The sequence below is a fragment of the Falco rusticolus genome, chromosome 7, assembly GCF_015220075.1.
Source record: "Falco rusticolus isolate bFalRus1 chromosome 7, bFalRus1.pri, whole genome shotgun sequence".
In the NCBI taxonomy this organism is placed as follows: Eukaryota; Metazoa; Chordata; class Aves; order Falconiformes; family Falconidae; genus Falco; species Falco rusticolus.
This window is the reverse complement of record NC_051193.1, coordinates 17,434,733-17,451,574: the sequence shown is the minus strand read 5'-3', so window position 1 is coordinate 17,451,574 and position 16,842 is coordinate 17,434,733. Positions and strand designations below refer to the sequence as shown.

The 16,842-nt window shown below is 37.8% G+C and overlaps 1 protein-coding gene across 3 annotated transcripts in view; it reads left to right on the top strand.

The window, feature by feature from the left end:
* Nucleotides 1-16,842, top strand: part of WDR72 (WD repeat domain 72) — a 128,993-nt gene that overhangs the window by 6,516 nt on the left and 105,635 nt on the right. The window contains exons 2-7 of one of the 3 annotated variants that reach the window (XM_037395935.1): nucleotides 4,684-4,845; nucleotides 5,950-6,056; nucleotides 9,017-9,095; nucleotides 12,138-12,312; nucleotides 12,866-12,942; nucleotides 14,776-14,895. In XM_037395935.1, coding sequence (XP_037251832.1) covers nucleotides 4,693-4,845; nucleotides 5,950-6,056; nucleotides 9,017-9,095; nucleotides 12,138-12,312; nucleotides 12,866-12,942; nucleotides 14,776-14,895 — 711 coding nt within the window. In that variant the 5' untranslated portion in view covers nucleotides 4,684-4,692. Of the gene's footprint in view, nucleotides 1-4,683; nucleotides 4,846-5,949; nucleotides 6,057-9,016; nucleotides 9,096-12,137; nucleotides 12,313-12,865; nucleotides 12,943-14,775; nucleotides 14,896-16,842 lie in introns of those variants that run through there. The other 2 variants (XM_037395936.1, XM_037395937.1) reach the window with 2 other exon arrangements.

The window sequence follows — 16,842 nt, the reverse complement described above, 5'->3', positions numbered from 1 at the left end:
TTCCCTGTTTTTTAAAGGAACAGTCTGACAAATATCTGTTGATTTCATTAACAAAGTTTGCTCTAGGTGCCATCAACATCACTAAATAGCTTTGATGAAGCTAAATATCTTCATACAAAATATGGATATGGGCATGCAGTATTTCTAGGGAAGTCATAGTATTAGAAGGAAAGCTTTCATGCAAAGTACTTGTGCACCAAAGTATCTTAAAAAAGAAAAGTTCACCAAGAAATTAGAGGAAAAAAGTTAAACACTATTATATTAACACTGAGGATCACATACCTTCTGTTTTCCATGTAACTTATGCTTCAGTCATAATATAAAGGGAGAAGTACAAAATATTATTGTAACTTTTAAGTCTAAATTAATTCTCTTATATAACCCATGTTCTCTGCTTAGTAGTAGCTGTTAACTAATTCATGGCCTTCATGGATATAAAAAAAAGTGTGCAAATAGATCATCTATGCATTACAATTTTTATCATTTGTTCAGTTTTTAACTTCTGTTGATTGTCTGAGTTCTCTGTTACTCATCCCTTGCTCAGCAGTAGGTCTTCTGCTAGGAGTATCGATCTTGATTCTGTGCTGCTTTTAGAAGAAAAAGTAATTTATGACTTTCTATTCAATGCAGTACAAACCCGAATTCTGCTGCCTTATGGTGTTTTACACTAATTGAGCACTCCTACGATACAAGTATAAACGTCGACATGATATGCAAGAAAATGCATTTTAAAGATTCAGGATTTGGCTTATCAAACTGTTAACTTGGCAGCTACCATTTTATAAGCCCTAAGAAAACAGTGAATTTTCGTTGCTTAACTGATACCTAAACCACATCATTAGTATTTGGCTAAAACAACTTTCTCTTCAGGGCATAAACTGAAAAGAAAAGGACTTCAATGTTCATAAGTAAGCATAATACTTCATATTACTAGATATTTTAAAAAATCAAGTTTTAGAAAAGTCAAATTCTAAAGCTGAGATAAGTAACATCCCACAGTATTTTGTGATATGACCACAAAAACCTTTAAAATGAAACTAGGTGTGATTTAGCCTTATAAACTCTTGACTTCAATTAATTTTCCTATATTCTTCTTCCTCTGCCTTTGAAATTCTGGCTGAGGTTGTATGGCAGGACCCTGATAATGTACCACACTAGTCATTTCAGCCCTTCATCTCATGATCTTGTCAGGCAGCAAGAACATTCCTTTAGTTCTATGTTGCTTAAGGCTTTTATTAGTAGTAACGAACATACCTCTTCACAGAATGGTCAGGATTGGAAGGGACCTCTGGACATAATTTAGTCCAATTACCACTAAAGCAGGTTCACCTTGAGCAGGTTGCACAGAATTGTGTCTAGGCAGGTTTTGAATATCTACAGAGAAGGAGCCACATAACCTCTCTGGGCAGCCTGCTCCAGTGCTGTCACCCTCAAAGGAAAGAAGTTCTTCCTCATATTCAGATGGAGCTTCCTGTGTTTCAGTTTGTGCTCCTTGTTGCTGGGCTCCACTGAAAAGAGCCTGGCCTCATCCTCCTGACACTTACATCCTTAAGTTATGTGTAGGCATTGGTAAGATGCCCCCTCAGTCTTCCCTTCTCCAGGCTAAACGGGTCCAGCTCTCTCAGCCTTTCCTCAGAAGGGAGACGCTCCAGTCCCCTCATCATCTTTGTAGCCCCTCACTGGACCCTCTCCTGTCTCTCTTGAGCTGGGGAGACCAGCGCTGGGCATGGCACTCCAGTTGCGGCCTCACCAGGGCAGAGCAGAGGGGAGGGTCACCCCCCCACACCTGTTGGCTCGTGGGCAACCTGCTGTCCCCCAGCAGCCCAGTCCCTTCCCCGCAGAGCTGCCCCCCAGCAGGGCAGCCCCAGCCTGTGCTGCTGCGTGGGGCTGTCCCTCCCTGGGCAGGACCCTACGCTGGCCTTGGTGGCACTTCCCCGTGTCCCTCTGCGCCAGCTCTCCAGCCTGCCCAGGTCTCGCTGAAGGGCAGCACAGCCTCTGGGGGGGCAGCCGCTCCTCCCCGTTTGGTGTCACCAGCAAAGGTGCTGAGGGCGCGCTCTGCCCCTCCACCCAGGTCACTGGTGAAGGAGTTGAACAAGGCCGGGCCCAGCACTGACCCCTGGGGACACCGCTGGCCACAGGCCTCCAGCGCGACCCTGCGCCGCTGGTCACAGCCCCCCGAGCTCTGCCGTTCAGCCAGTTCTCAGCCCACCTCACTTTGACTTCGCTGTGGTGTTCATCACCAGGGCACCCACCTCATTCAGCAGCAGGCCCACATTTTCCCTACTCATACTTTTGTTGTGTCGTCTCTTGTCTGTGTCCCTACTTTCAGGTGTTGCTGTGCTGGGTTTAGTGATGGTTTCTATTAGTTTCTTTAAGCTAGCTTAAAAGGCTGCTTCTGTCCTTTGGTCTTTTCTGAATTGTTACAGGAACTGCTCTTCATGTCGCTTTGCATCATTCTTGTATTACTTCCTTTGGCTGGCTGTTATCTGCTGCCATGCATTTCCTTCTACCCAGTTCCTGTCTCTTCTCAGAAGATTTTGGCTTTACTGTCATGTCTTTTGGCTAGCCTCTCCCAACCACACTGTTCTAGCACCCTGTTACTGACACCCCTTTGATTTTAATTATCTTTGCTAAGGACGTGCTAAGGGTTCTGTTGTCTCCCCTTTCTCCAGCACAAATAGGAGCTTTGTGTTTCTCTAAAAGGTGAATTTTGCTTAGTGGCTGCTCTGAAGTATCACTTCAATGTATTATTGCTGTTTGGATAAAAAGTAGGTGACAAAATATTTTGAAAAGAATAAATAAAATGTTGATTTAAGTGATGCTAGACAATGATGCATCTGATTAGCTTAAAATCTGTTTCTTCTTGTTCATTCATGCTTGGGCATAACATGTTGATGAATAAAACCAGTTTTGCTGTTGCTCAATATCTGTCAGCTGTCTGTCTGTTCCATGAATGCTGGTGGTAGTCAAAACTGTCCTCAGTGAAGTTTAAGAGAATTTCAGTTTTCAGAGTCACAGCTTCATAGGCACAAGTCAACTTCATAACCATTCCATCCCTGACAACAGTTGGAAGCAGGTGACAACAATCTTCTTTCATTTTCTCCAGAAAGCTGAAAGGGAAGGGAGGTAAACAGAAGCTTTAGAAGCATTTCTACAGGCTTTCTGGAAAAATGGATCATCATAGGATACAGGGGAGGAGTGCTGGAGGATGTTGTACATTCAAGTTATTTTGGGAGTTTTGATACAGCTGACTTGTATACATGGGAGTTTCTTGGCTAAGGTAACCACTGGCAGCTTAGTGTAGGGCTCTTTCATGTAAAGACACTGATGCTAAAGGTATTGCTCATCTGTGTCTGTCTTCGGCAACCAGTCCTTTCACGTAAGTTGAACCAAAAGAGACATACTTGTAGGATGTGTTACTAGGTCCCCTGGAAAGACTTAACAACAGGGCATAAATGTTCGGGGTTTTTAGGTGAGTTGACTGTTTAAGTGCCAAATTATTTATAGTTAGATACTTAATCACTCTTCATTTTGAAGATATTGTTGAGAATACTCTAGAAATATGTTAGACACTTAGGAATGTGGGAGTTTGAACAGCAAACAATGTGACAGAAGGCTTGAGAGAACTGCTTTCTCAGTCACCTCTCAACGTTTGAAGCAAAACAAGTACAAAATCCAGCCAGCAAGCAGAGGTGGTTTTAAAATGAACAAGCATGAAATTTAAAACCAAGTAAAGTAGAACTTTTTTAATAAGGAGGGCTTTAGGGTATTTTTTAAGTACTGGTGTTTGAATGGACACTGAAATAGCTTCCTGGAAATGCAGTACATAAGAAACTGTATTGACCTAACTAATGACCAGTAGTCATTTTGGAAAATTCCGTTAAATCATTTTTTTTTGCAGCAGTCACTAAAATCTATTGTATGATACATTTTTTGGACAAGGGACTTATGAGTTGAGCAGCAGAAAGGGTCTGTTTACTTTCCCTGTTTCCCAGCTTGCAACTCTGCTTCCACTTTTCTTCTGGGTCTTATCTGTAGGATAGTGCTAGTTAGTCAGCTGATAGTGTAGGGTATAGTGCTTTGTTGTTCTGGGCCTTGTGTGGGTTTTTTTTCATCCCTGACCCACCAGCTGTTGTTTCCTTCCAGCCCTATTGCCTCTTTCTCTTGCGTTATCCTCCTAGGAAGGAATGACAGACTCTTTATTGACAACTTGCTCCTGTGCCATCTCCATGCTCTGGCAGTTAGCTGCTGAGAATGAGCAGCACTGCTGGTTGGAGGCAATAGAGGAGGCACGGTATATCCACGAACCAAAATTAGGAAGAAGGTGACAGTGACGTGGACCCATCAGACCTAAGCCAGGTTTTATGGTGCAGCACACAACTCCTGTTGCTGATATTTCAGCATTGTGATCTTACAGGTCCCTGGTAACTGGTTCTGCTTGGTACTGCCTAGATTTAAAATGGTGGCACATCACTATCCTGCTGCATATTTAAGCTGTCACTGGATAGCTACCTTAAAGTGTTAGTGTGATGTTGGCAACGGCTAGAAAATGTTTTAGTGCCTCACCAACATTTTTGCAGCAGTATTTTGTAGCTCCCCTTTTCAGATCTCTATTAAATTGCCTTTTGTTTTTTCTTATGTTTCATGTTACTGAGAACTGTTGTGACTTGTTTCTGCTTTCAGGTGCTGACTATGAAGGTGTCAGTACAGGCTGTGGCAGTGTGGGGGAAAATAGCTCCTTCTCACAGCATCACTGCTGTTATGATTACAGATGACCAGCAGACTATAGTTACGGGAAGTCAAGAAGGACAAATATGTCTCTGGGATCTTTCATCAGAATTAAAGGTTTGTATCCACTACAGACTTGTGCTACAGTCTGCCAAGTAGACAGATAAGAGTTTTATGTTTCATTATTAACAATGGGATAATCCAGACTTTCCTTTACTTAGATTAAGTTTTAAAGGTAGTGTGGTATTTGTTGCAGGAAGCTCATGAAGCAAGAAGTGTTGAAATGCCTATATGAGCAACCAGTTATTTGCAGACTTTGGAAAATTTTTCATAGGTTATCATGGTCTGATTATAATTTGAGGTGGTGTGCTGTGAGTAATAACAGCAAGTAAACATGCACAATCATCATGATTCCTATCTTGAAAAGTCTTTTTTTTCTTTAACCAATTGCTGAGCATGGCCTGTCATTTTAAGGGGGGAAAAAAACCCCCAAAAAACCCACCCCAATTACTTATAAAAATAGAGCTTTCTACGAGGTTAGTAATGAAAATGTTTGTAGAAAGATGGAAGAAATAAGATGACATGTGTATTGTTGGTATAATTAAGCTGCAGACCTCTTGGCATATTATTATTATTGTTGCTTTGAATTTTGTATTTATTTTCCTGAGAATAGAACAGAATCGAAACAGTTCCACTTTTTTTATTCGGCATTTCTAGAACTTTGGTTCTATTCTTTTTGGATTTAGCTGTCTCATTCAGATACAGGTTGAAACTTTAGTTTGTGCTTTAATGGGGCTACCTTTTACCATTAAGACCATTGCATGCAGTGAAGCTAATCGAAGGGATTACTTAAACACATTGTATGAAACACATGCTTAAGAGCTTTGCTATATCACTTCCCTTCTTCTCCACTGCTTCTGCAACATGCTGAAGGCCAGAGATATTCTGCACATTGCCTGTTTTATAACATTTGGTGCTCCATAAATTCTTCAGAAGGTGCACTTTTTAGGCTACAGTGAGTACAAAGGCTGCTCTTTATGCAAACTGCATAATTCATCCACATGTTTATACATTCCAGAAACATGACTGAAGAACATTAAGAGTATAAAGCAGATTGACAATTACTCAAACATCTACAAGTAGAATTTTCTTGCTTTTAGATGTCCTTAACTTGTATGGAAAATATTATGTTTAAGTTAATTGATTGTATTATTCTCCTAGATTTCTTCTAAAGAAATTCTCTTTGGCCATACTGCTTCTGTAACGTGTTTGGCAAAAGCAAGAGAGTTTGAGAAACAACCATATGTAGTAAGTGCTACTGAAAATGGGTAGGTAACTGAATATTCAATTATTCATTTCTAAAGTCATGAAATGTATGGCAGGTGTAGGTCAGATTCTGCATTTGGCACAAGGTTTTTAATCTACTTCTATGATATGAAAAGGATAGCAGCTACTTACAATGACTGTATTGCTTATATATAATAGTCTAAGAGCTCATCTTTTGCACAACAGAAGGGTTTGACAGATTCACGGATCCAGTTATTCAGGAGAATTAATTGTTCAGAGGGTCAGCTAGGCCCCATTCAAAGGGAGAATAACAGGCTATTGGAGAGAATCAGCAGGTTCAGAAGCCTTTCAATATAGTGATGCTTTTTTCTGTTCCTTCCTGAGCTCAGCCTTGAGAATTGAATCAGTGCAAGAGGCTAATGTACTCTGATCCAGGTTATGCTTGCTCAGTGAGTATGTATGGATGCACAGAAAAGACTGCCCTTGAATAAAAGGCATATATGTTCCTTGTCTTTGCTTAAATCTAACTTGCTATTTTGGAGTATATCCTTTTAACGGGCTCCTGATATTGCAGTTCTTCTCTGTTGTGACTTGGCCCATCACTTGAGTCAAACTAATTTCTACAGCTCTGCTAGGTTAGCATTCAAGTTTTTTTTCTCTCTGAATATTTGATAATCTTTTTAGCTGGGGTCTGAAGCCCATCTGTTTAGGATTTCAGCTGCTGAAGGGAGTTAGGGCTAACTTTTTACTTCCTTAAGGCCTTTCCTTAAACAATTTTGTCTTGCTGCTTAATAATATTCTCTTCTCATTTTGGGTTCATCTTTTCCAATTAGCAGGACAACTCTGTTAAAACCTCTTAGCACCTTAGGACTACTACTTGCTTACTAAGGGGCTTGTTTATCCTTTCCAGCTGCTAGGATCTCTTGATTCTCTCCAATCATGTGTATACAAGAATGGGATAACTTGAACAAACTGATTCAGGCTTCTGAATCTTCAGAGGTTGGACTATCCCACTGCTCAGACAGTGGTGAACAATTCAGGTTGTTATGTGCAGAAAGGAGGACAAGAAGTCTATGGAGTTAGTTTTGTATTGGCCTCCTACATTCTGCTCAAGGGCTCAGAGGTGAAACTATTTTTTCATCTTAATTCTGAAGTTCTGTTAGTGCAGTACTGTTTCCAGATCATACTGGGTGAAAAGATACTGTATTTTGAAAAAGCTGGGGTGAAGTGTTAAGAAAAAAACCAGGGGGTTTGGTGTAGACATACCATACAGAAAGATGTTCACATCCAAAAGGTTCTGCCTCTGAAGGGATTGTTTGGGTTGCTTGGAATGTGTATATGTAGGACTGAATGATCTTCTGGCCCCTTTACATGTTCACTTTTACTGAATTAACTGCTGACTTCTCATCTGTATTACATAAGGGTAGAGCATCCATCACCGATTCCTGGAAGGTTGCAACGTGAAGTTGAGATAATTACAAATAGGGTGCCTCATCTTCAGGAGATGCAGAATTGTTTGAACTGCATTTTCTGACCTGAGAATCATTCACTTCTGCCATTTTCAAGGCTCCATCTCCTTGTATGGAGGGTGGAAGGAATTGTATGGAAGATGTTACTCTTCCCTCATCCCACTTCATAATCTCTTCAGTGTTTGTATAACTGACATTTCCCAGAAGGATGAGTATTGAGCAGGGGTTTTTGTACTTTTTATATGGAAATCTATAAATTAATCCGTAATGATTCAGAAGTTCTTACTGATTTCCCATGCATGTGTATAGTAAATGCTGTAGTACAAGTTTATCAGCATGTGGTATCTCTCCTTGTTAGTACACACACTAAATTCAGTGCAACATGCAGAAGCTGAAGCTATATTCTTGGTCTCATTTGTGCATGCTTGCATGCATGTATCATTGTAATGTAGCTCAAGCAGTTGATTGTCAGTCTGATATAGACAAGGAGAAATTAACGTGCAGCATAAGCATTCTGTTTAAGTTATGGCTCTTGGTCTACCAACTCTGATGCTACGTTACAGACGTGTAATTTCGCTGTTCTTGCTCAGCTCAAAAATATAAATGAAGTAATATTTTTAGATTAACATAAAATGTGAAAGCGTGTAGATAAAAATGTAAATCACTAAGCGGTGTTTCTGATAAAGACCGGATTGGGGAAAAATAATTTATTATAAGTCCTCACACAGAAGATATCTTGGAATGTAACTTCAGAAGTCATAAAATGATTGTTTCAACTGTGGAAATACTGTTTGCTGTTTAAATAAAATCTGAAGGTATCAAAGTTTAACATTTGATTGCTGAACTGTGACAACATACCTCATTTACATCATCTAATTTGATCATGTTTCTGTTGCACTCTAGTCCTATAGAATGTTTAATAACGTCTAGATAGGGCAAACTGGTTAATGCGTTTCTGACAAACATTACCCTTAAATGTAATTAAGCATAGCTACAATGTTGCGTGGTCATTTGCGTTGTCAGGCGGCAAGTGCTGTCTCAATAACGGGTTTCGGGAATAGCCTCATGGTGGCACTGTTTCTTCTTAAAAGAAGTTGAGGTTCCTCTCAAGTCTCAAAAACTGAAGTCTGCTGCGACAGAAGATGCGTTATGTTTTTCAAAACGTGTGGTTTAAGTTCAGTGAAATGAATCACTTTCAGAAGGATGTAGTTCCAATGACAGATAGTTACAGTGATGCCTTGACGAGCTGTAATGGCAGTATACCTACAATTTGTTGTAGACCAGAGCTGGCCTTAAAGTCAGGTTTGTTGCAGGGCAGCAGGGTGTAATTGCCAAAACAAAAAGAAGCAGATACTGTATGTCATCCCCTGCTAATGACCACAACATTTCTTACCCAGTAATCTGTAACAAAAAGCCACATAAACGACCAGACTGCACTTAAGTACACCACTAAAGAAAAAATTGGTGGTACAAAATTATTCCAGCCAATTGAGTGGAAATGACAGAGAATAATATGAAGTTATCTTTGGCAGGGAGATGTGTGTTTGGAATGTCACTAGTGGACAGTGCATTGAGAACGCAAAGCTTCCTTATAGGCATACAGCCATCTCTGTAAGTATAGCTACTTTTCGTGGAATATCTTTGTTCGTTACAAGAGGAGCTTTTCTTTTTTTTAACATGATATATTTCAGAAACATACAATTTTAAATGTATAGATCATAACATGCTTAATAGGAGAGGGGGGGGGGGAAAACCCTGGTTTCAATATAAGTAGTTTTATGTTTATTTCTCCCTTTTTGACTTCCTTCGAAGAAAAGAACTGAGGCTTATGTTCCCCTGAAGTAATTAAATAAAAATGATTCTTTTTAAGCTGCAAATGTTTGGAATGCAGTATCAATTAACTTATTTTAAGGTTTGGTCATTGGGTAGCAAAGTGAAACTGTCTTTACTCTAGTCCTGTGTTAAAATTGCATGGAAACTACAAGTTTAATACTGGCTTTATGGCGATGTATTTTTAGAAGTAAAAGCAGTCTAGCCAAACATTGTGACGCAATCTGCTGAAGGTCTTTGTTTCAAGCGTTTAAAGGTTTTGATGCCTGACCACTGACCTCCAAAAGACTGCTGCTCTGCCTTACTTTGAAAGATACACTTTCATTCATTGCAGAACTCAGGACAGATCACTTATTTTCAGAGGCCAAATTGCTTGAAGTATTACTTCAGATAATTTCAAGTGTCTGCTTTGAACTGTATCCAGGTATACTAGGCATCTAGATGTTGGAGTGTGAGGGTGTGTTTGAAATACATGTATGTATATGATTGAGTAGCCCAGCATATATGGATTTGATTCGGAGAGATGGCTCATTTCTGGATATATTAGAAAAGCAGCTCAGGGCTCCTAGGTTAATTACAATGCTGTCTGTCTTCAGTGAGGAAGTCTAGGGTGGAACTAAACCTCCAAATGATGAAAATCTGGGACCTCTTGTGACTCAAACTGTGGCCAAATTCAGAATCCAAATGTTTTAAAGCTTCCAGAAGAAACACTGTTTTTCATGACACTGTTTTGGTTGACATGATGACTTCACACGTAGTTGTTAATGATGAAGAGAGAAAGCTTGGGTAGATGACCAAATAAAAATTATAGAAGAAACACTTCTTAATAAATGTTTTTACATATGTGTGTGTATATATTAAAAAAAGCATAGACTGTTAAAGAAGTTATATAATTTTTGTGCCTATGTTTAAAGCATATTCTCTTTACATGTGCAAGTATATGCATACACAAAAGAACTTCAATTATAATGTAACAGAGGTGTGGTATGATCTGCTTTCTGATATTGCTTAATTAGATTTTAATAGTTAGTTATGGGGGACTTCTGCAGAACAGGAGGCAGATCTGACCTAGCTGAATATCTAACATTCTCTGTACGTTTTTGTGGAGATCAGAGGTAGAATCTTCTTTCTTACCCTTCAAGTAGGAAAACCAAATGCTTTTAGGAAATTGTTACTTCTCCTCTATTAAAAGTAAGCTAAACCTAACTTTGGCTAGATAACTATTTTTGTTCTACAACTTGGGCAAGATGGCTAAATGAAAATAGGAACATGTAACAGGAAAACGGTCTTAGGAAGAAGACCAAATGTTGCTGGGAGGGAAAACTATTCTTAAAATGTAACCTTTAGGTCTTTGTAATAAATTGGGCTTTTTGTGAGGGTTTTTTGGAGGATGGAGGTTTTTTGTTAAGCTAGTTTTTTTGTTTTTTTTTAGTCTGTTGTAGGGTTTTTTGTTGTTCCATGGTAAATGATTGCTTGGGGTGTAATAGTACGTGAGAGAATATAATTTCCTACAGAATGTTGTTGTCTAGAAGGCTTAGTTCACACTGATTTTTATTTTTTGATAGCATCACTATTTAAAATCCCTGCTTTATTTTTAGTTAATGTTTTAAACTTTAATTAAACTACTAACCTATCTGGTCTAGTAGGTTCCTTTTGTTCAGCATACATGATTCAGCTATGAATGCCAGATGTCAAGCAGTGCAAACTGAGTATTTGCTGTTTGAAATGAAGTTTAACACCAGGGTCAGCTCTTAACTATTTGTGGATCTTAAGCAGAGTGGGATTTTCTCAGAGGACTAACTGTGTATACAAATCTTCCACGTCTAGCCTAATTTAAGAGTAACAGTAATTACAAATAGTTTCTACTGCTAAGTATTTCTGCCTCTAATTCCTAGTATCTGTGGAGATACTTGTCCTATTCCCAGTTATTTATGCTTCTTTTGTTTTCAGGCTTCAATTAGCTAACTGATAGACCAAGAATTATCTAAGCAAAACTGAATGTACAAAGAACTTGTAGGAAACAAGGCAGAATTTTCTGTCTGTGATATTTTCTTCTGACTGCATGGTTGTTCTCTTAACTTGAAGGATAGTACATACTTGTAAATTCCATTTGAGGTTGCTGCTTATACATTTATAGCAATTATGTGTACAATTGCAGATAGATCTTACACAAAATGCAAATGTCCTTGCGTATATAAAACATGCAGCAAAAAAGAAATCTTCATAGTCACTCTGCACTGCTGTCATCTCTGTTCCACAGTACTTTGCTATGTGTCTTTTTGTATCTACATGATTGTTGAGAAAGAATGAATCTTCTGGACACTGGAGCATTTAATGTCGAAATGAAGACTATCTCATCATGGAACAGAAATTCTTCTTGGAAAATAATGGAAAATTATGAAAATATTTATTATGGATCTTCTGCATTTTCCCCTGAATTATTTATCTTTATGTACTCCTTGATAACTGGAGCTTTATCAAGTATTTGGAGAGAGACAGGGCCTCTCGGAGAAACAAGTCTCAAACTGTTTAGCAATTTATAATGGAAGTTAACACCTTGATTGCCTCTAAAAATTCTAGTATTAGGGCAGGGCAGATACTGCTTTCAGTATGAAGCACATCTAAGCTGTATTCCTATGTTAAATTGATATATATGTATGTGAAATACTTGTGTCACTAGCAAAATTCTGTAGTCTTGCATATGCAGTAGTCAGTAATGCTATAAGTTTTGATTATAATTCAAAGTATGACATGCATAATATGAAAAATGTGTGCCCATTTGTGTAGCTCTGTATGCTGACTCTCTTCTTTCCATTTGTACAGTATTACCACTGCTCATTCCGAATGACAGGTGAAGGCTGGCTTCTTTGTTGTGGAGAATATCAAGATGTTCTTATTATTGATGCTAAGACTTTAGGTGTTCTTCACACTTTATCATCATCTCAGTCTTCTGATTGGATAAATTGTATGTGTATTGTACACTCTGCAAGAATTCAAGGTATACATTGTAGATGTATTTATGTAGGCCAATTAAATTGTGATAAAATACTTCTGTATACATAGTACAATCCTACTAGATATAATATCCAATCATGTTTTACAGAGTTCTTATGTACAAGATATTAACATTTTATTGGCAGCGCTTGAGGTGTTTGTAATAGTCCTAATGCTGGTCATGCCTCATTTAATGTTTCTGAAAGAGAAAAACAAGCAGCCTCTACACTGGTTGCAAGCAGCTCATTTCTTGGCTATAAATACAAACTAATTTTGTAATATTGGGGAAATAAAGGACACAAACCCACTGTTCTATGCCTGCTATTAAAATGTATCTGATTGGATGAAATAATTATTCACTACTTGCATGTTTTGTCTTTCTGTACACCAATTAGTTATTTTTGTGTAAAATTAATATTTCATCTAAACAGTGTCCTGCAGAATCCATGTTTTAGTGCTGTATAGAACAGCAGCATCTATGCCAAGGTTCTGTTTTGGCATTAGGTGCTGTTTGAACTTGGTTTCAAGTTGACTGTCTCACTGTTAACTTTTCACAGAAGACTCATTGGTTGCAATGTCTGTAACCGGAGTTCTTAAAGTGTGGGACCTATCTTCGTCTTTGAATAGCATACAGGTAAGTTTGTATGAGGTGTGAAACATGTCAACATTCAAACTACTGCGTGTAGTAGTGTTCTCAAGTGAAGGATACATCGAAGCAGAATATGAATAAATTAATCTTCTGGATATATATTAAACAGATTGATTAATTTTGTCACAAAATTCTGAAAACACACCCTCATGTTACTATTTTAAATCAGGTGGGCTATTAGACAGCTCTTGCCTTGACAACTGCAATGTCTCTTGCCCAGGCTTCTTGTCTTCCCGTGTTTCATGATGCTGAAGTTGTAATGCTTTCCTCTTGTCCTGATAATGTTAATTCTCTTAACCCCTTCACTCTGTCCTTTTAAACTTAAGGCTCCTCAAAATCAGTCTTTGTATTCCCTCTTCACCCTTGTTACTTTCTTTAAAATGGTCCTTTAGACTTTATTTTCTTCTGTCTGTTTCTACAATGCTGTGTTCACTTGGGAAAGACTTCCTATGTTAAGAGCCCTATTTCTCCATCTTCAGCTATGCTATTCTGTACCAACTTTTCCATGTTGATACTCTCAGCAGCTGTCACTTGACATGCAGAAGTGTTAGAATTAGAATACAATGTAGTGGGTTTGAATTAAACTCTGAGAGCTAGATTCACAAAGGGACCTCTGTCTTACAGCTGAGTACTATGAATCATCAACAGAAATGGCAAAATGTCAACAATCTTCTCTGAACACCCGTAATAGATTACTGCCTTGCTCGATAAACTGCAGCGCATGCTGCAGCACTACTTGTTAACGGGTAGAATCAGGCCCCTCAGGAGAGTGTGTCAAGGTTGATACCATACTAGTGCTTTTGGTTTATCTGAAGTGGTTTTTTTGGGTGGGGTGAAGTGGGTGTCTTTTTCAACATTCCTAGGAGAAGAAATACTATCATGCTGTAGAAATTCTGGGAACTGGAACAACTGATTACAGACATCAGAGAAGCATATATGATACAGTGCCATCCTTTAACTGCCTGGGGCTTTCTTTTAGGAAGGGAGGAGTGCAGAGTTAGTAACAATCAGGCTACTTTATATTTAAAAGAGCAGTATTTTAACAAATACTGTTGGATATAATCAGAATTAGAGCTGCAAGTTGTAGTGAGACAGTGGTTTGCGGTTTGATAGCCATGATTCAATGACCAGCATACTTCTCCCTTGAGTTGTTTTGATACTGTTGGTATCTTTACAAAACAGAGGATGTCAGTGATATAATCAATAATTAATAAAAATAATCCTAATATAATAATTTTGAGCATGATGGCCTTTGAGAAGTCTGTTATTCACACAAGAAGGGTGAAAACATATGTTTTTAAACCATCCGTACATTCAGCTATATAAAGCTAAGAAAATTAATTACTTTTCTACTACATTTTAGAGTTGTTAAGTTTAAACAAGACATATGACAACACCATATGTCTCAGACTGTCCTGGTTGCAACAAGGATGAGATGGAAAGCAGACTATTCATTAGCCATTCTGAATCTGATACTGTCAGTTTATAGGTTGTTGTAGCTATATTTTTGACGGAAGAATACTTAACAGTTATTCATTACAGCAGATGCTATTTATGACCTACCTTTAATCCTTCTCCATATTCATTATCACTTCTTTAAGTGAGATCAAGGTCTGAACCATGCTGAATGTCTTCTGTTTACATGTTACTTTGAACTTTGCTGTCTTTCTGTCTCACTTCTAATTAAGAATTATATGTTGCTTTGCATTTTGAAAGTGTATGTTAACAGGGTTGTTTTCAGTGGGTTGTTTCTATCCAAAAGTAAAAGCTCAGATATCTAGAATAAATCTTACGGCTTTCTTCCCATGTGCTATAAAGGAGAGACAAAGTGTGTGTGAGAAGGAATCAAAATCTCTGGACTGTATAAATTGTCGAGCAGTACGGTTTTGTACTTACACTGAAAGGCTCCTTCTAGTTGTGTCCTCCACATGCTGGCAGGTACATTATTGAGCATTATACTTTATTTTAATTCTGTTAATAATTTTGAAAAGTTAATGTGACTTTTACATGCAGATACTTGTTTTTCTCCTCAGCTTAATGAAAATTTTCACTAATTGTCAGATATAATAGTGCGCTGTATCCCTTCTCTACTTATCTTAATTGCCTGACTGAGATGAGGTGTTTATTTTTTATTAATGTATTTCTGCTTTAAAAGTTTAACATGAAATTGGCTGGGTAGAAAGGGGATTACTTTCAGTATTAGACAGCTTTAGAAAGGGGATTACATTATTAGTTTTAGAGCACTGGATGCATTATAGTCCCCTGCACAGTGCATTTCAAAAGGAGACAAAGATACACAAAAACTGTTTAAGTATGACAGAAGTAATCACAGTTGGCAAGCCCTCAGTAACCCAGGGGCCTTTGTTCCTTCAGGGCCAATAGCCTGAGTTCCACTAATAGTAGCCAACAAAACTAAAGACCCCAGACTATATAACATTTTCTTGTAGATGTAAAAAATCATCATCTAGTTACCGAAACCATTATTAGTTTAAATTTTAGTTAAACTGAACTTTACTGTTAAAATGCTATATTTCTTTTTCCTAGTGTTATGACATTCCTCTTAAAATAATCCTGAGCTATTAGTGCAACATATGTACCTGATCCAAACACCACTGTGGGGGTGGGGGATATGGAAGGGCAGGCAGACAGACAGCAGTGACAGCAATTTCATGTACATCTGAGTCAACTTTGAATAATACAATTTTAGGGTATCCTTGAGATTTCTCTTGGGCTATTTAAAAAAAGTTTCTACAAAAAAACTGATAAAGAAATTCCATCAATAGAATGGATAGGCTTTTCAGGGAAAAAATGTGTAACATGCATTGTTTTAATTTCTAGATGTTTTTCTGTAGAGGTGCATGTTTCTTGTAATATCTCCATTTGCGTTTGAATGCTTAAATTTTACTGTTTAAAGTATTGTTATAGATACATAAGTCATGTTGGATTTCCAGTGTTTGTTTCAATGAATTTAAAGCTTTAAAGCAAATTATGATGAGCTTAGTCCTGAATTAGAAAGTATGTGGTATGTAGCATAGCAGAGATTGACATCTGTGTTTAGAGTGGCTCCTTAATTCTGCAGTAATGAAAATAGAGCAAATTAGCTAGAAATTAGCTAATTAATAGTAATTAGCTACAAGAAATTTGTAGAAATTCTCATTCTGAAATCTATTTCCTCACAATGTTGGAATAAATTATAAAAATATGGCTATGAATACTCCCTCTATGAGGCCACTAGGAACACGAACAAGCAGACAATATCCTAGGTTGCCCTAGTCATATCCTGTTTCAGCTTAAAATGGGAAGGTCAGAGGAAGCAAACGAGGCATAAGTTTTTTTACCAGCTTTAGAAATGGAAATGAAAATTCTTGCAAGTAAAGGGGATTGTATGTTCTTTGCTTTTAATTAATTTGTGAAAAAGAAATCTCCGCTCCCCAAAGAACAACAGAAAAAGTAATCTTTAAGATATGTACTGTGATTATGCCAGCAGATCATCTTGTTAAAGAATACAGACAGAAATATTTATTGCTTCTATTGAAGTCTTCCATGTCATATTTGTGCTAAACTCATTATCTATCTCTTCACAGGAAATTAATAGTCCAGTAAATAATAATAATGAATACAAAGCAAACCAAGCTAAATCCCATCCAAAATGTCCTAATGTAACAGAAGGCTCTAATGCTGCTTTTATTGGCAGTTTCTTTGTCTTTGAAATACATGGTTTGATTCTGACTTTGCAGTAGTCTGATAGTTGAAAACTGCTTTGGCTTTAAAAGACATAGTCAAACTACAAAGAGTCAAGCTAATGTTCTATTTATTAATCCATTGGCCCAAACCAGCTTGAATTAAAACTAATGTGCCAGTACTATTTGTTTATATTTTATTGTT